The 20433-nt window shown below is 43.6% G+C and overlaps 1 protein-coding gene across 1 annotated transcript in view; it reads right to left on the reverse strand.

The window, feature by feature from the left end:
* Positions 1-20433, reverse strand: part of LOC147673432 (tetraspanin-3-like) — a 51512-nt gene that overhangs the window by 18973 nt on the left and 12106 nt on the right. The window contains exon 4 of the mRNA XM_086947300.1: positions 16360-16458. Coding sequence (XP_086803426.1) covers positions 16360-16458 — 99 coding nt within the window. The remainder of the gene's footprint in view (positions 1-16359; positions 16459-20433) is intronic.

The following is a 20433-nucleotide window of genomic DNA, read 5'->3' on the forward strand; positions in this document are numbered from 1 at the left end:
TCCAAGAGCGCAGTGGCGTTAAATCTCCAAGTAAAAGGAGGCGGGACGTAGTGTGGTATTTGCAATGTAAGCAGCACCGGGTTGTGATCCGATAATGTGTGGGGTAAATGCTTGATGGAGGTGGTCCATAGTGAAATTTCACCTGTCTTCAACCAATAGTCAATGCAGGACCAGCTGCTGTATGCTGCAGTGATCGGGGACAAAGGTGCATAGGGGATTGGAACGGAGACCGCTACTGTCAGCGGTGGATGCGGGCAGAGATGTTATTTGCGGGATCTGGCGGCTTTCGGATCGGGCTTTGAGCGCCTACAACTGCGACGCGGAGGACGTCCTCAAATGGCGGCTCCCGCTATTCCACAGATATCGGACCTCCGGGCCTGATGTGTGGACTCGAGTGCTCCGATCGGCTAATCTCCAGCACCTGACTGCTGCATGGTTCCTCTGCTGGGGGTGAGATTGCCCATAAGCGGGTGCTGCGGAGAAACGTCTGGCTGCTGCTGGGGGGGGGGGGGGGGGCTGTGCAGAATCGGGGTTGGCACGGCAGCAAGAGGAAAACGAGCGGAGTCTTACCTGGTCTACCTGGGCCCGGTAGGAGATCCTGTGGTCCCCTGGATGCCCCCCCCCCCTGCTTTTTTGAGTCTCCAGCCCCGCAGGTTACCGTATATTGCTGCTGGGAGGGCCAGCGGAGATACAACATAGCGGCTGCCTCCATCGCTGCACCATCGCAACAGTGAGTAATGTAAAGTGAACTGTGTCCTCTAAACTTCTGTCCGCACATGATGATCTGAGGCATCAAAGCATTTTGAACTGTATATCCTGCACCCTATCATGCTTGGGTAATACGGGCTTACTATATCTGCAGCAGCTGGGAATACCATCGTGGAAGCTGCAAGGCAGCCATTTTGTGGATGCTCAGATGCCGTCCTGGGAGTCCGATCCTGCAGACCTGATCCAGCGGTAATGCAGAAAGATCTGGGATGGGCTTACTTTCGAGGCCTTTCCACAGCTGAATTACTGCGCTGAAGTTCCTGGGTTGTGTCAGTGGGGAGGACCGTGGCACAGCTCCTGCAATAAACGGTCCTGCTGTGCAGCCTTATCTAGAGTCATCCCCTCACTCTTGACCTTCACAAATAGTGGGTTTCTGCTACTGGCCTCCTCATTCCACAGGGCGGAGATACCACAGATCTGAACTCTCCAGCAGGTGACCCCTGCGATAGTTTGCATCCGCACTTCAAGCTTAACATTCTCCTTGATGCCACTGGGCTTTTTCTGATGCCCGATGGAGCTACATGGCTTAGCTATAGGGGAGCTGGACCGTGGATTCTCTCCTTGGTCGTCACCTACCCAGTCGGTCTTTAGACAGACTTCCTCTTGTCTCTCCTTGTTGTCTTTTCTCTCTTTCCTCCCTTTCCCACCTCCCCCGCCCCTCCAATGCTTTTCTCTCTCCTTTTTCTCCTCTCCTAATGTATTGCCTATTATTTTTGATGTATCGTGTAATTGTTGATCTTGTCTGATCAATTGTTGATCCTCATGTATAGTGCTCTGATACCTTTGGGTCTAGCCAACCTCACTTTCCCTCCTCCCCTCCCCCCCCCACTACTTTCTCGCTCCTCTCTCTCCTCCCATAATGTATTGCTGACTGTTTCATATGTTTTCTTGTTTGATCTGTTCCTATATATTGTTGAACCACATTGTTGCACTTCCTTTCGTCTCTCCTGCAGTCTGCTACTGCATCCGCCCTCCATTTAGGTCTCCCCTTCCCTCCTCTCTTAATGTATTGAGACTGAACTATTTTGTCTAACACCTGATGGAGCTACTTAGTTTAGCTATAGGGGAGATGGGCCATGGATTCCCTCCTTGGTCGTCACCTACCCAGTTGGTCTTTAGATAGACTTCTTTTCGTCTCTCCTCATAGTCTCATCCCTAGCTCCTATCTCCTCTCGCCCGAATTCTCGCCCCTTGCCTGCTACTCTGCCTACCCCCTGTCCTTTGTGCCCTTTGACTAAGCACTCCTTCTCCCCTTGTTGGGGAAAGATCCAGTATTTATACTCTGGAGTCTCAGCGAACCCGCTGAGTGAGTCCAGGGCGCCAAGGGAGCCACTCACACTGCAGGTATGGTATGGCACCCCTTGCCAAAGAACTCCCTCTCCCCTTTTTGGGGAAGGATCCAGCATGTAGGCCTTGGAGTCTCAGAGACCTCTCTGAGAGAGTCCTCTGCGCAAAGGGAGCCTCCCGCAACAGAGATAGGGAAGTGATACCACTTCCCCTGGGATCACAGCTTACTGGACTTTGGACGTTTGCCTTGACTCGTCTACCGGTTGGTGTACCAGTCACCCTTCCCCTCCTCTTCCCATGCTGTGTCTCACCCTAACCTCCTCTTTCCTGCCTTCATTATCTGTCTACTTCCCCTGCTCCAACCCCCCTCCCCTGAATCTCTGCCCTTGCCTGCTTCTCCCCTTACGTATTTGTGCTTATTGTTTATCTCGACCTTACCAGTAACTATGTGGCCATGCTCTAAGAACTATGTAACCTTTGTTATGATGTAACCTGTAACTATGATCTGATGTACATGTAAAGCGCTGATACCTCCGGGTCTACCAGCGCTATATAAAACTACTGACAATAAAAATAAAAAAATAAGGGTGTCCGCTCTCCATATGTCAATGAGATGTAGTTCCTGCATAGCACTACGTAGTGTGTCAAGGGTACGCCTATGCAGCTCCACAGTACGGCCAGATCTGTCCAATCTATCCAGTAGAATAAGATTAAAATCACCCCCCACTACGTAGTGTGTCAAGGGCACGCCTATGCAGCTCCACAGTACAGCCAGATCTGTCCAATCCATCCAGTACAGTAAGATTAAAATACCCCCCCCATATTAGATGGGTAACGTGTAGATCTGATATCACACCCTACTGTAGAACCCTGGGTCATCGACATTTGGGCCATCCATATTGATTAACGCTATAATTCTGTTGCGTATGTTGCCTACTACTATTACGTAACGCCCGTCCTCATCTTTCAGGACTCTCTCAACTTTAAAATGTATCCCTTTACATATCAGAATAAGAACGCCCCTGGAGTATGAGGAGTAGTTAGAGCTGTGCACTGATTCAGCCCATCTGTAACCTATTTGTGTCAGTGTATCTGCTGCAATGTGGGTTTCCTGGAACAGTGCTATATCCACATGTAGTCTATCAAGATAGGCAAAAATTAGGCAAATTGTCTTTGAGTTATTTAGGCCTCTTACGTTCCAGGTTAAAAAATTTAGCTGGTCTGATTTGAATGTGTCAGCGAAGGATTAGACAACAGGTCAATGGACTGATGTACAGTTGTGGTAAGACTCTGCATTTTTTCAGGACAACAGAAATGTGGGACGTCAGAATCATATCCCGTCTATGCAACCAGGAGTCTGCAATGTTTTAGGTGCTTCGGTCTATGTGTAACAACCCAACAATTTTCCCCCCACCCACTTTAGCACTCCAACCTTGCCAAAGCCATACCCTATAACCAAACTGTGGCCTAAACCATACTTGGGAACACCCATGTGGGGGGGGGTCGACCCGGTACACACATCTGCACCCACATTGTGGATGTGGACGGGTGCTACAGATCAAAAATCATGTGGCTAGGTAATACCTCCGACAACAAGCCATGTATCCAACACATTGAACCTGAGAAGGTAAACAAATACCCAACATCAAAACAGAATCTTTGTTATGACACTTAAACCATTGCATGTAGCTCAGAGAGTTCTACTATTATAATCAAGCGGTCTGTGGTTGGCGAGTAATTGGACAGTGACATTCTGCGCACACAGTTAATAGTGCACTTAACCTATGGCACTAAACAAGTATGAAATAGATTAGTGTCTAGGCACTTGCTGTTGCTCATAACCTGGCTGTTCCAGATGTGCTATGTACATCATGGGTGATTGCACCGTGGAGTTCAGGTAGCAAGGCCTGGTGCACCATAAGGCTATGACGCGTACAGTAACATACAGTTTACATACTCCATAAAGGAAGTCGTTTGGGTTAGATATCGGATGTCACCAGGATGCAACCAAGTGTTCGTTAAACCTTCCTTATTTGTGACCGTATGTTCCAGTAGGGACGCAAATCCGGCTCAGCTTAAATGAGAAAGTCTAAAGAGTGCAGTTTGTGGTAGCTTACCAGGGATGCATTCCTTTTACGCCAGACGTTCCATACCTTAGTAGGAAGCTTCAATCGGAGTCTCTTTGTTGCTCTTCTCTATTGACCTCCCTGCGTTTGCGGCTAGCCTTTTTTAATGAAATCCTGTGCAGCCTGCGGTGTGAGAAGTATCGTGGAGCGGCCTGCGTGCGTTACCTTGAGTTTGGCCGGAAACAGCATGGCATACTCAATGCCCAATTCCCTCAATTTTTTCTTCGCCGGGTTGTATTCCTTGCGTGCCAGCTGGACCGCCATGGTGTAGTCCGGGTAAAACTCCAATTTGTTACCTTGATGCGTGATGTCGCCTTTTTCGCGGGCAAGCCTTAGTATAGTGTCCCTGTCTATATAATTCAACAGGCGGGCGACAACGGGGCGTGGCGGAGCTCCTGGTTTAGGGCGCGGAGCGAGGGAACGGTGTGCTCGCTCCACCAAAAACACTGGCGACAGCGCTTCTTCTCCAAATATGGTTTTAAACAGCTCCTCCACATAGGATTCCATTTTCCCAGTATTTGTGGTTTCGGGAAGACCGGATATACGGACGTTATTACGCCTCGATCTTGCTTCCAAATCCTCCGCCTTATTGCGTATTACATCCAGAACTTTTTTCATTGTCGCACAATTTTTCGTGGTAGATCTAGACTAGTCTTCTACTGCAGATATTCTGGTTTCCGCTTCTACGAGCCATTCCCCGTGTTTGTCTAGCTTAGCCGCCATGTTGTCTACTCTTTGAGTTAGATTGTCCAATTTTCCATTCATCACCTGCAGGCTATGTTGTATGGCTCTGAGCACCTGCTCCATACTACTGCTCTCCGCCAAATCATTGTCCGAGTCTGAGTCAGATTGTATAGTTGCCCCTTTGGTTTGTTTTTAGGCTTCAAACTGCAGCTTTGTCTGTTTATCATGTTTGCCCGTTTTTACATCGATGTGTGGTATCCAATGCCCCAGCGTGGCGTCAGCACGATATATTAGCAAGAAGCCGTAGTCAGCTCGACTGCACTTTCTTTAATGGTTCTCCACCCACGGGCCCACGCTCCGTCATCAAACTGCAGGGAGCTTATGCTGATGAAGCGCAGCCAATGTAACTCAGCTACTTACGATTGTACATCTAGTCGTCCAAGGCCACTGTGCTAAAAGTCCGGGCAATGCAGAGTATAGTGTATTGCGAAGTGTGACAGCACCCTGAAACACAGCGCCTGACAATCAGTAATCACGAATCTTGAACCACGGTGTAGCGGTAGTTGACGTCGTGTTTCGTACGCATCTCGCATGCTTGTTGCGGAAGTCACACAATATGGCCCTGTGTCCTGCAGTCTGGGATCATTACACACAAAGATGTATAGCGATGTTTTTACACATTTAGCTTCGCGGGGTAACAGCGTTAACAGCCCTGCGTAGTTCAACACCACACGGGCAGCGCACACAGAGGTAGGATGTTGTGTTTAAGTGTTGGCGCTGCACATGGATCCCCGCATTATCAGAGTTAGGGCATGTGCATGTTATTTAACAGTTTGCAAAACAGCGTCTTGTAGCTGAAGATGACATTTAACCCACTGCGATGCAACATACGTTATGGCTCCGCTCAGTTATTACCACGCAGTCATGCCGCAAAAATTATCCAAGACCACATTTAGCTTTGGAGCCTGTTGGTAATTATGCTTGAAGTCGCTTAGCGCCAGTTTTACCTCCATATTTTGCAGCGGGGTCAGCAGTATTGGTATTTGCATGCAATCTTCACTTTGCAGTTATTCGGGCCGCCATTTTGTCATATAGCATGTTGCACCTGTATATTATATACTTGCAGCCCATACAAGGAGGTCTTGTGTGATTCAACAGAGCTCGCCCCCTGCTTTCGCTCGATGCTTGTCGCTATTACTGTCCGTGCATTTCTCAGTTCGGTGCGCCTCCGCTATCTCCACTTAGCTGTAGTCTATGGGCGCCGCCATTTTGGGGCATCCGCGGCCGAGTTATTATAAACGCTTTTTCCTCCGGTAACCACCCAGGTTTCTAACAGCTGCTGCCGCACATAATGTTACGTGCCACTTCCGATCTAGATATCAGGTTCTGCGGAGGGCGGACATGTCGCCAGTATCACGTTATTAGCCGCATTAAGCACCCGTCCGGCGGAGCGGTCTCAGGAACCAGCCATGCCGCAGTTCGCCCTTTGGCACCCCCCCACCCAATACCATGAAGTTCCAGGTGGACTGCAGCACCCATAGTGCCTCTCACTATAGTGGCAGTGTAAGCATTGCTTCAGACCTACCATTGTAGCTTGACTCTAGCAATGTAAAACTGGAGCAGCTTCTTAGATTTTAAAGTCAAATCTTGCTGAAGCATCAAATCCTGCTTTACAGGTCTGCTAGGTTTACTTATATCACTTGGGGCACCCTTGAAAGGTAGTGAACAGAATGCCAAGAAACTTTGTGGATTAACGGATTGCTTGAAAACCCTACTTTTGTCCTACTAGACTTCGGTCATGGGTGGTACAGCGGCTGCTTCTAACTGGATTTTAGTGTTCAATGTGGGAGGACACTTGGAATACCTTAGCACACTCCCCACATATCCTCAGCCCTCAGAGATCAAGTTCAGTGTGCTCTAAGACACTCGCCATCTTGAAAATGCCCAGAGAAGGTAGGGATGGCCCCAGAAACCTTTGTCCTATTGGTTAGAGCAGGGCCAGGAGTCATTCCCACTGACTCTCATGCTAGGTACAAACAGGGCACGTCCAGGCATCCTCTTCAGTACACCCGTAGAAGAGGACTAACTGACCTGAACAGAACCCTCGAAGGATTGGTCGGCTTTCTTGTACTAATACAGAAGTGGTCTTCAAGGGGCATAAGGTTGACATACTGGTAAAACGATATGGACACAATCTACAAGAGGCCTATGTCTGCCACTCCACAGTTGACCAGTTTCAATTGGACCTGGATTCAACCCTCTTATTTGGCCTGTGACGGAGACTCCAAGTGTGCCTCCCATGAAGTCCTGGAGGGCTTCAGAAGTGCACTACTTGGTGGATTTGGACTTAAAAAAAATTGAACTTTGAAGGTAAAATCTTTGTTCAGGACGTACATGGTTAGTGTATCTGAACATCACTCCACAGCAGTCCGTGTCAAGTTGCGCCTACAACTGTGCTTCCTAGACCGACTATCAATTCCATTTTGTAATGTGTTACTATTCCTACTTAAACCTTTAAAAACTCATTTCTCCAGGTTCCGCCTATTGCATTCTTTGGTCATTTTATTTATAAATGTGGATTATATTCTAATTTGGTTTAGGCTTTTTATTGTTTTGCATTTTGACTGTGTTTTGGTACTGTATAAAAACTTGGCCCGAAGTTGAGCCTTTCGGCTCTGTGCCACAGCTACCAGAGAGTTGAGCTCAGGTTCATTTAGGGACTTTCAGGGTTCACCCTTACAAAATGTTATGATTAGTTTGCAAGGTGGGTAGTTAACCACCACAAATAAACATCCAATCTCTTACAAACAACGCCATGAGACCATAAGTATCGAGCTGAGCGACAATTACTGCAGAAAGCGTTCCATGAGCTCAGCATCCACTTCCCATCTGAAAGCCAGAAGGACCTACTGCATCCTCTAGCATCAAGCAATAGGTCCACATCTAAGGACCGATGAGTAGATAATTGCTCACTCCATCTCCCCACCTGCCTGGAGGACATCCCCAGAGAGTTTACCATTGTTTTGTTGATCACGTTACTCTAGGGTCTTTCTTCCCATGAACACAGGGAGTACTTTACAAGAATTCACTTTCAAGGGGATGGGTTCTACAGTTCCATATGCATTCAACTTGCTGCTAAAATCAGGCACGGGCAAGTTCAGTCTTCGTATTTTTGGACTGATTGGCGCCAATCAAAACAATTAAGCAGAAGGCGCGTTATCCTCCTGTAGACCAGCATGAAGATAGTTTCCAATGTGATTCACACCTTTCATGAAAATAGGTTCTACTATTTGTCACTCATTCATTCCTTCTGAAACCCTCCAGGACCCATCACGCCACCTCTCGGTTTAATGTATAAACGTACCAGTCAAAGGTATTCATCAGCACCATGAACATTAACTGGAGTAAGTGAGAAGATTATTATATATGGAAAGCAAATACAAAATCAGACAAACAAGTACAAGGTTATAAAACTATATTCGATAAAGCACATTAATGGTTGCAATTAACGCTCATGGATATAAAATTATTGTAGATTTGTAAGGAATGAAAGTTGTTACAAACGTGTTGCTGCTATATGAGATTAAATTTATACCCATGTAACGTTTCAGAAGACTTGTACTCGAAAAAAGCTCTGCAAGACAGCCATAACTTTTATTGCATGGTTAACACCGGTGTTGGCAATTGCAGAAATCAACTAATGGGATAAATGGGAATTTTTCTAAAAGGACAGAAAAAATAGGGGGGCGTGGCTTGCGCGCCGCTACAGTATGGCGTGTCGCGCTTGAGCTCCGGGGTGAGTTGGTCCCGTAGAGCGTTTCTTTCCGCTCATTTGTGCCCTTCTGACCGGAAAAATCACTCGACAGCAGCGGAACATGTGGTGACCTTCACGACGCTGTTTTTTCCGCGCTTTCAGCCGCCGAAGAGATGCTTTCTGAATCATCCCCCACAGGCGCTCGCATTCCTGAAGAAAGACCGCCATTTTGTCGCGCATGACGTCCCTGTCATCGGACTTCTGAGGTGCCGCCGGGGATACAAACTTGCAGTGTTCAGCGCTCGGCTAAGGGTCTCTACACAAGACGTCTGACATGGTAACATTTAAGCTTTTTTCTTGATGTTACTTTCCTACTTCTTGGCTGGTTTTTTGAGCTGCTCGCTTTTATTTTTCTCTCACATTCTTCATGGAGGTGTCCATATCGCTTCATTGAGGAGATTTCCTGCGCAACTCTGCTCATATTTAAACAGCTACTTTAGCTCTGTGTATTTTGAGCGTGAACTGCCTCTTTTTTTTCACTAAATCTGCATACTTTGCGCAACTTTGGTGTTCTAGCCTATTCCTGTGGTATTCTCTTAGGCTCCTGCTACGACACCGTCATTATGAATCGGTCCTCGAACATCAAAGACTCTAAGGACCTGGGCGCATCTTTAAAAAGACTTAAATCAGTCTCTCCAACGCCTGAATCTCCTCAGGCAGACACTGCTTCCACATTAGATACCATTTTGGCGCGCCTTAATGAAGTTCATGATATTGCGCAGTCCACTAAAACTAATACTGACCTACTACAAGTGGAGGTGTCTGCTATCAGGAATGACTTTAAAGCCCTTTCTCTTCGTGTATCAGCGACAGAAACACGAATAAGTTCCGCAGAGGATGGTATGCGAAACCAATCCAGGTCCCTTTCTCAACTGGAGCGTTCTATGGCGGCGATGCGCAGAGACCTCACGGAGCAGGAGGACCGTAATAGGAGATCTAATCTGCGTATTTTTGGCCTACCGGAGGACTCAGAGAAATCATCCTCCTCTATGATTGAGTTCCTATCTCATTGGATCCCGGATACACTCCAACTATCTTTCCACAGAGATTTTGAGATTGAAAGAGCACACCGTGTTCCAACGTTTCGTTCTAAGGCAGCCACCCAGCCAAGAGCAATTATTTTTAAGCCCTTACGACATCAACACACTGAGCTGATTCTGTCTCATATGCGCAAGATTAAACAACTCAACTGGGAGGGTCATCGCATATCCATTTCCCAAGACTTTGCCAGAGACACAGTCATAAGACGGAAAGGTTTCTTGAACCTTCGGAAACGTCTCACCGACTTGGGCATTCCTTTTTCCTTTTCAGGTCCATCCAAGTTTCGCATCACTTATAAGGGACGTTCCAGGATCTTCGATGAACCGGCAGACTTGACAACGTTCTTAGACAACCAGGAGGAAATAGAAATGGAGATTCAGAGAACAACTTCGCAAGCTCATGGGGCCTCAGGAACCTGATTTGTTTCTCTCTATTTATGGTTGTGCTGTTTTCAAGATAGATTCCTCTTCTTTCTTTCTAGTTATGCTTACATGCTGATTTGATCCACTGCTATTATACGTTCTGTTTCTTTTCTCTTCTCCATACTACTCTTGAATTTCTCCTTCTCTCTCATATCCGACCTTTCCGCCTCTTTCTCTTGTCTATCCTTTGAGAAGACTTTTTTCAGCTCCTTTCGATTCTTTCTTATTTCTTTCATACCCGGCTTATCTGGCCTCTTTAGTTGTTTGTACCTCTTTCTTTTTTCCTTCTTTTCTTTCTCTTCACTATTTTAGTTACGGTGTGTTTCATTTATACTGTTGCTATTTCCAATTACATGGTACCTGCCTTGTTATAAGTTATTGGTTGCAGATTTCTTGCGTGTAATTAATATATTTTTACTTCTTTCACTAGCACGTTCTCTCCTATTTACCTTATAACTAGATATCATTCTAATATGGCGGGGTAGAATTCTCCTTATTCTTTCTGCTCCTTTTCATCTTCCTTCTCTGTTTCCTCCTCGTCTTTACATGCTCCTCTCGTGCACCTCTCTTTTTCCTTCTACAATTCCACTTTATAGTATAGATATTTGCCAGTGTTTTTTTATCATTAATATGCGGTTTCGGTGCATATTTGTCACTGTATTTATGAAATGTTACTCATTATTTAGGCTGTTGCGTGCATAGTTAAGCTTTTATTGCATTTTATACTATTGTTAGTCAATATATGATCTTGTTCACGCTGTGATATCGCTAGTCTACTTTGAAATGTATTTTTCCTCTTATAGCAACTTCATACTTCATTATCAAAATGTATTTCCATTAATTTGGTCTTTTTCTTCCTATTGTTATTTATCTTACTGATTGTTGTTTTTCCTAATAATGGGCTGTTTCTCAGTACCAACTTTTGCTCTTAATACGGATCTCCTACTCGCCTTTTCCACGTTCTCCCTTGCATGATATGGGTCTCTTTTAGACCTCCCCCTCTGCCTCTTCTCTTTCTCTTTTCTTGTCTTTCTCTTCTGGCCTTTCTTTTTTCCTGGTTCTCCCACATGGATGTTCCCGTAACATCTATTCTGCTCAATGGTTGGTCTAATATATTTTTGATCCCCGCTCTTTGTCTGTCATCAATGTTGTCTCCGTTGGTATCCCCTTTTGTTCTATGCCAGGTTTAAATGTATTATCCCTTAATGTTAAGGGTTTGAATCACCCAGTGAAACGATCTAAAATCTTAGATTACTGTAAGTCGCTCTCGGCAGACTTAGTCCTATTTCAAGAATCTAAGATTACCAGTAGACAAGCTGTATTTTTAAAGAAAGAATGGGTGTCGGATGTGTCTTGTTCGGATGCTTCTGGTAAACGCAATGGTGTGCTCACGTTAGTTTCGAGGAATTCAGGTTTAGCAATTATCTCTTCTGAGCATGATTCTGAGGGTCGCTGGCTTTTATCTAAATTGTCGGATGGACAACATGATTTGTTTGTTATGAATATATATGCTCCGAATGTTGATGATCCAGCGTTTTGGAAATCCATTTCTAAAAAATTGCATGACACCCCACATGCTGGCAATCTCATTGTTGGTGGCGATTTTAACTTACCAATGGATCCTTTATTGGACAGAAATTCTGCATTTCAGTTTCGTTCGCCCAAAGCACACAAACAGATGGTTAACAGGTGTTCCATTGCTCAATTGCATGATATTTGGCGTCTCCATAATCCCACTGGCAGTGACTTTTCTTTCTTTTCCTCCCCTCATTTCTCATTCTCTCGTATTGATTATCTCCTGGTTCACTCTTCTCTTGTCTCAGCTTCTTCTTCTCCGCTTATACATCCCATTGTCATCTCTGATCATGCTGCGGTCACTTTTACGCTCTTAACCTTTGCGCCGAAACCACGTGGTCGTTCCTGGAGACTTAATACAGAAGTGTTACATGACTCTTCCCAGGCGGACAAATTTTCAACGGATATAAACACTTTTTTCCGTGAAAATGAGGATTCTGTATCGTCTCCAATAACTTTATGGGACTCTTTTAAGTGTACTTTCCGGGGCCAAGTTATTGCATGCATGTCCAAACGTAACTTGGCGATTAAAAGAGAACTTACTGACTTATCTTCTAAAATCAAAGCTCTGGAGGCCTCCTTTAGACATACCAAAGATCAGACTACCCTGCAACAAATTAAACTCCTAAAGTACAAATATAATACAATTGTCACTAAAAAAGCTCATATTGGTTTCCAGGCGCAAAAGTCCAAGAAGTTACTTTTAAAGAATCGGGCTGGGAAACTTTTGGCTGCCACCTTAAAATTCCAAGATTCTTCCTATAAGTCCTCACAGATCTCTTCTATTAAAGATCATACTGGCTCTAAAAAATTCCAAACTGAGGAAATTCTTGAAGTTTTTCGCGATTTCTATAACAAATTATACACCCCCTCTAACCAAGCTTCTTTTGACAAGTGCCAAGATTTTTTGAAATCAATTCCGATTCAATCAGTCTCAGAAGAAGATCGCTCTACTCTGAATGAACCTATCTCACCTGAGGAAATAGCGGATGCTATCAAGGCCACCCGTTCGGGGAAAGCACCCGGTCCAGACGGATACCCGATATTATTTTATAAAACCTTTCTACCGTTGCTTGTTCCTAAGTTACAAGCTGTCTTTGACGCTTTTGTTCGTAATGGTTCTGTTTCTGGTACGGCTGCTGAAGCAACCATAGTCGTGATCCCGAAAGAGGGGAAAGACCATTCGGACCCTAAGAATTTCCGCCCTATTTCGCTTCTTAATATGGAAGCAAAGATTTTTGCTAAAATCTTGGCTAAACGTCTAGAATCTTTTATTCCCAATCTAGTTCATCCTTCCCAAACTGGTTTTGTTAAGGGTAGATTGGCAAGAGACAATATCCGCACTTTCTGTCATATTATTGGGGCGGCTAAGCGATCCCAATTACCTGCTGCGGCCTTGGCCCTCGATGTGGAAAAGGCCTTCGATAAGGTCTCTTGGCCTTTCCTTCGGGCTGCCTTATGTGCACATAACCTCGGGGACTCCTTTATTAACATGGTAATGTCTTTATATTCCCAACCTAAAGCTAATATTAGGGTTAATGGTTCTACATCCTCTTCTTTTAATCTTTGCCAGGGCACGAGACAAGGGTGTCCCTTATCCCCTCTCTTGTTTCTGTTATCTATTGATCCTCTCCTTCGGCTGATTGATTTACACCCTGATATCAAAGGATTTTCTTTTGGCCCTCGTTGTCTTAAAACTGCTGCCTACGCTGACGATGTTCTCATTTTCTCAGATGATATAGCGTTGGCCATCCCTGCTATCTCTGACACCATTTCTTTGTTCTCTAAGGTATCCGGATACACTCTAAACAAAGATAAGACAGAAATGTTCCCTTTAAATGCCTACTGTTTTCCTGCTCATATGGGTTCGGCTGGCTTTAAGTGGCAATCTACCCATCTAAAATATCTGGGCATCTATTTCTGTTCCACGCTACATGCCACGGTTGCCTATAATGAATCTCAAACTCTTACTAAAGTTCGTCGTCTTCTGGATACATGGTCTCCGAAACATATTTCGTGGTGGGGTCGCCTACAAACCCTTAAAATGATGATCACGCCGATTATCAATTTTGTCTCATCCATGATTCCGATGAAATTTTCCGACTCTTTTTTTCGGGAAATCGATGGTATCACCACCAAATTTCTTTGGAACGGCAAACGCGCTCGGTTAGCATATAAATATTTACGTAGACCTTGTGATATGGGGGGCTGTAATTTCCCGGATTGGGAAAAATACCAGACTGCTTTTCTGGCCTCTCAAGGGGCCTTATGGTTTTCTCCCCCATCCCGTCATATTCCTTTATGGCTACTCATAGAACAGGATTTAGCTGCACCTCTACCACTTGCCTCTCTTTGTACTACTTCCACTCTGCACATTCTGTTTTCCCGCTCTATAATTATTGATACAATTGTCGCAATTAAGAGAGTAGACAAGAAGTTGGCATTTCCTCTGCACAAAACTAGATGGTCTTCTATTTGGCGTAATTCCAAAATTAAACTTAATATCACTCCCAACCTCATGTCTTACTGGGCTACGAAAGGTATCTCTCTTGTACACCATCTGTATAGTGACTCTGGTGAGACCTTACCCTTTTCTACCTTAGCGCTCAAACACTCTTTAAATAATCTAGACTTCTATACCTTTCTTAAAATCAAGGTTGCTATCTCAAAAACTCGTCTTCACCCCTCCTCCCCCACTATCTCGCTGTTTTGTATGTGGCTCAAAACGGGTCATGTTGCCTCCCACATATATAAGTTTCTATCTTCTACTTCGCTTCCTGATCAGACGGTTGCACAGCAAAAATGGTTGCGTCATTTTGATCACAATATTACGGATCACTTATCATCTGAAGCTTGGCAGTCCATTAGCAAATTTGCGCTCCGTAACAAAATAGCTCCTTCCCTAATTCAGTCCAAGTTTTTCTCGATCAACCTACTCCATTGGACACCTGTACGTCTTCATTCCCTCAACCTTAAAGAGGATGACCTCTGCTGGAGTTGTGACCTGGAGGCGGGTGATTTTCCTCATATGTTCTATAACTGCTCCTTACTTAAACCTTTCTGGGACCTTATTCAGCAACATTTGTCTCTTATCTTTGACATTGAGCTCCAGCTCTCTTTTCCTTTAGTTATATTAGGCCCCTGGGCTGCTCCTACGCCCCTTCCCCTTGATCTGTTGCAATTACAGCTGTTAGACCTTCTTTTATCTGTTGCGGTCAAGGTTATCCTTATGGAATGGAAATCTTTCTCGTCAGTCTCCTACCATACGTGGTGGGCATGGGTTTCCTTCCTCCGCAGTGCTCACAACTCAGTGATCTAGCACACCTGTCGCCTTCCATTTCGAGTGGGGTTTGGGCATCCCTGGATGACTATATGGAACTCTCCTCGCAAGGTGTAGTCCCTCGATTTCCTATTGGTCTGTCTACTTAATTTTTGTCTGCTAGTTACGTTACATTGGATTATTCCTGTGGGATTCCTTCTTTCTTTCTCCTTCTTTCCTGTCCTCTCCTCCCGTTCTTTCTTTCTGCTGCTATTTTCCTTTCTTTCCTTCTTTCTTCCTTTTGCTCTTATTATCCTCCCCTGCCCCTATCCTCTTCTCAGAGGCTGATACGTTCTGCGTTCTAACTGATATACTCCTTTATTGGCTCATATTATTAACTCCATATTGATTGCCTTTTTTCCAATTTTATCTACATCAAGTTTAGTTACTGAACAAATGATACCCATGCTTGTTTTCATGTTCTACTCATGTTGGAATGTATCACCTCTTTGTATTTTGAATGCTATTATTTGGACCCTTACTTCTCTCAATAAAATCTTGTTGAAATCAAAAAAAAAAGGACAGAAAAAATAAATATGAAAAAATAAAAAAGTTATGTTGGCACACAGCACTTCAGTCGATACAAACTGGGTTGCTGTAGGGTTACACGCAACTGTACATATCATGTTACATGTCCCAGGGAGGGAATTAGTTTATCTGAGCATGTACACTACTTTGTTCTTGCACCTTCGGCAATATATGTAGAGTATAAGGGCTTTCCAAAGAGTAAGTTATGGCATGTTCAAAGAGAGAATTACAGAGAGGGAGATAGTTGCTAAGAAGCAGGGGTTAAAAGAAGGAAGAGGCACAGAAACATGGAAAGATGAAAAGACCACCGCTGGAACTGCTCCAACATTCCAACTCCACAGCAGTCTAAGTAGAAGGTCTACTGGTAGAATGTTGATGTCAGTAATGCAAGTTAGTAAGCGGTTGGCCTTACTGCGAGAGGATGCTCCTGCTGCTCTTTGAGACTTGTCTCCAAATAAACTTGAAGTTTACTACATCTGCCCTTGAAGTACACTTCATTACAGAGTCCTTGGGTCTTTAAGTTAAAAAAAAAAAAAAAAAAAAAAAAAAAAAAAAAAAGCTAAGCTCAGAATTCTGATTGGTTGGGTCTAGCAGTCTATTTTGTACAGTTTCTTCTCCAACAACTTGAGTTTGTGACCTTGTCTTCTCTCCTTAAAGCATCTTTAAAACCTCAAAGTTTCACGACATGGTTTAGCAGCCACCCCATTCTCTCTGGGGGATTCTATGAAATCTGCAAGACACTAGAGAAGTTTTCTACTAGATTTAAACAAGTCAACAAGTTGCTCTTATAGTTACCTTTTTCTGGAGCTTGTCAACCTGTCTGCTGTTAATGTCAGGAGAACTAGCATTATATTTGAGAAATACATTCTCCATTGAGCTCAGTTCATATTGGATCTGAAACAGAAATAAAAACTTGATAAATAAAATAAAGAGAGAGCAGACGTGCACTTATTACATACGTAAATCAGAAGGATAACCTGCTCAAACTGTAGGATACCTACAATGGATGTTTATGTCATATTGCTTAGTGTAACACTTTCCATCCCATGGCCTTTTAATATGTTGCACAAGTAGAATACACACTCCACATTCTTATAGACTATATAGTCATTGAATACCAACACCTAATTATGTTTACAGAATGGTTTATCAGTAGTATTCAGACCGGATCAGCCAGAATCACTCACGTGCAGATTTAAGAATTTGCAATGCACCCCCAAATGTCAGATTTCACAAAGAATTCCTGTAGAAAACAAGCATTGGAAATGCAATAGGTCTCGCATTAGGAAAGTTTGAGCTATTGGTCTTATAAATGACTATTTTTTTATTTATGTGTTGTTTTTTAAAATAGCTAAGTTAATAGCTTTGTCATTTACAATGCCAATAGTTAGAACTTTTGCAAATGTGACACCTATAGCATTTCTATTGCAATTTGTGTTGTATTTACGTGACTTCGATGTATCGATATTACAAATAACAATGGCTTTTAATTTTTTTAAATAATTAATACTTAAATAATTTATTTAATTAGTAATGTCAATAGCTTAAACTTTTCTAAATAACTTTTGTGAAGATTATGTTCAGTGTTTTTTATTGTGACGAAAATCCAAGAACAGAAGTGAAATATTAACATCGTAATAAAGCTTGAAAACAGCTTGAAACATTAAAAGAACATATTTGAACCAGTGATGCTGTGGTGTTGCTGAGTGGGAGATGGGGAGAGGGAGAGGGTAAAGAGAGGGAGAGAGGGAGAGGGAGAGAGGGAGGGTAAGAAGAGAGGGGGAGGACGAGAGCGAAGGACGGAGGGGAGAGAGAGGGGAGGGAGAGATGAGAGCAAGCAGAGGGGGAGAAAAAGGAGAGCGGGGGAAGGTAAAGAGAGAGAGGAGGGAGAGAGGAGAGTGAGAAGGAGAGAGTGAGAAGGAGAGAGTGAGAAGGAGAGAGTGAGAGAGTGAGGGGAGGGAGAGAGGGTGAGAGAGTGAGGGGAGGGAGAGAGAGTGAGAGTGAGAGAGTGAGGGGAGGGAGAGAGAGAGAGTGAGAGAGTGAGGGGAGGGAGAGAGAGGGAGAGAGAGAGAGAGAGAGAGAGGGAGAGAGAGAGAGGGAGAGAGAGAGAGGGAATGAGGTAGAGGAGAGGGAGAGGGAGTGGAGAGAGAGGAGAGAGAGTGAGTGGAGAGAGAGGGAGTGGAGAGAGAGGGAGTGGAGAGAGAGGGAGTGGAGAGAGAGGGAGTGGAGAGAGAGGGAGTGGAGAGAGAGGGAGTGGAGAGAGAGGGAGTGGAGAGAGAGGGAGTGGAGAGAGAGAGAGAGAAGAGCCTTTTCCTGTGACTTCCGCACGCCACTGAAAGCGTCCAGCTCTGCAGTAGGGCAGACGGCGTCTACCCTCTGATAATTGAAAGTAGACGGTGTCCACTCTCGACTCGAGCCAGTCTACCCTCGAATGGAGCCCTGTCTATCTGAACCGTGACTCTGCTGCACTGTTCATTAGGAGAAAAATGCATTCTAAATGTTTAATACTCCCGGACCTAAACACACCATGCCGCCATTTAGTTGGCTAGACCAGAATAAGCAAGTACATGCAAAGTCAGCAGCTTTAGCACTCTGATTCAAGTGGTTACATAGACGCCTGCAGTAGGGCAAAATCATTTTAAATACATCATTTGCACATACAATGCACGGATGATAACGAATTAAATGTGTGATGAGAGTGTAGTTTTCAGATGAGAAATAGACCTACTTGCATTCCAGTAGAGGCGGAAGGATACACACAACAGCCAATATAAAAAGGTGTGATTTAAACATTTCCCGTGGCATGATCCTAGATGCGAATGATGTCCCAAGCCAAAGGGTGAAGGTTCCTGAAGCAAAGCCCTAAATAGACTCTCAATGGATGGTGCAAACTACACGTCAAACCACAAAATGCTAACTATCACTTGTAACAAGTGTTTTCCCAATTTCAGAATCTGCTCCGGTCCTCGGATGCTTGATTCCGTTCTGGGAAGGACATGGCTTTTGTAGTTCAGACTGGACTGTTCCCATGGGGCACAGGGTCAGAGCTGATTTGCATATCGCCATTGTCTAACCCAGGGTGGTGTGGAGTGCAAAAAAACGATGGATTTGGGCCCAGATCTTTGGACTGGGGTGAATGTGTGACATTGATCCACATTCGGTCCATCACCTGTTTTGTTTGCAATTCGCATAAGTTATGGCACCATTTTTTATTCCCCAGCAAAATATTTTTACATGTTATGAAACCCTTTCTTAATTTTGGGGGTGTTTCTTGCCCATTCAAGCCTTAACATGTATTGGCAATGCCAGTAGGTCTGGCTTTTGAATGAAATTGCATCCTCAATGAAGGATAGGTGTAGGTATTCAGTAAGTCATTACACATGCTATTGGTTGCTCATTGTAGCTCTCATGTCTTAATTCATCAACCCACTGACTTATTCTTGCACTCCTCCATTTGCACAGCTGCAATAACTTGCATACTAACTCAACATGTGCAAAGTAAATTACACCGAAACATGAATTGTGAACTTCCTTCAATATCGAAGGGAAGATATCGCTTCAAAAAGGGCTTTGTACGGGTTCTACTGGATGCATACGGTTAAAGGCTAGCATACAGAAAAGGATAAAGATGTAGTGAAATTTTAGGATGCAGAAGCCTGCTAGAATTCACAGGGGAAAAAGAAACTCCGCCATCTTCCTGCAATGGTTATGTACGGTCTTCTGTACACTTGATCTTTTCCTGGCAATCTCAGGAATGAGCGCCATTCATACATTATATAAAGGATAAAGACCACTGCTATATTGATAACCCTTACGCCCACAGTACTATTGCCTTATATAGAAACAAGACCACACGTTTCTTCACAAGGTCACTAAACTCACAGATCACAAAATATTTCTAAAATACAGGTTTTTGTTTGTTCTATTTTTTTTTTTTAACTTAAAACCCCATCCCTCCAGCTCACTTAAATCCTCACTCTTATTACTGCTACTGAAAATTCTTTGGGTTGGCTATAGAAAAATGTAGTCACATAACTTGTATTAGTGAACTTTAAAAACACTAGTTTTCAGCTGGTAAATTTTTGCAAACATGTTTTATGCATTTTTACACAAGTCAAACCTGGAATCGTTGTCCAATGTGTGGCTATATGCAGAAATATTTCTGGCAATCTTAAATGAACTCAAGCAGTACAACTAATTAATAAATTCTGGTATAATATTACATAGATAATTACACAATTTTGTCTTTATAGACATTGAACAAAGTTCACGTTGTGTAATCTAAATGGGATTTTAGGGGCTATTGTATATACATTACAGATCGTGAAATATTGGACTTTGTTTTAAAGAGCATGGTATCCATCAGAGAGTAAACAAACAATTCACAATAGCTTCCTTTTAGTACTGTGGCAAGTCTTTTTTTAGATTGTTCCATGAAAAAAAAAAAACCATTTGGCGTTTTATTTATTGTATTTTTATGAATGCCACATCTAACTTCCACTGTTTGTAATACAATGCAAGTAAAGTTCTAGATGCAAATGAACTTTGATGTATTTAATGCAGATTGGGAAATACATTTTGCCAAATGGGAAAGGTAACATTTGTGTATTTAAAAGTTATTTTAAAGAATGTGTTTTCAATGGGAAATTGCGGATCTGTTTGTTGAACTACACTTGCTGGAAATGTGCATTCCATGAGTCCACACAAAATGTGATCTTTTTCAAACATGGACCATTATAATGTTCCTTTGTATTAGTTGCCAATAATGGATCAATAGCACGACTAGGATTAAAAAAAATAAGACAACAATAAATAATGGGGGGGACGTTTATATTATATTCAATATAGTGGATAATTACGTTAATGTTT

This window comes from Lissotriton vulgaris, chromosome 12 (assembly GCF_964263255.1).
Source record: "Lissotriton vulgaris chromosome 12, aLisVul1.2, whole genome shotgun sequence".
Lineage (NCBI taxonomy): Eukaryota > Metazoa > Chordata > Amphibia > Caudata > Salamandridae > Lissotriton > Lissotriton vulgaris.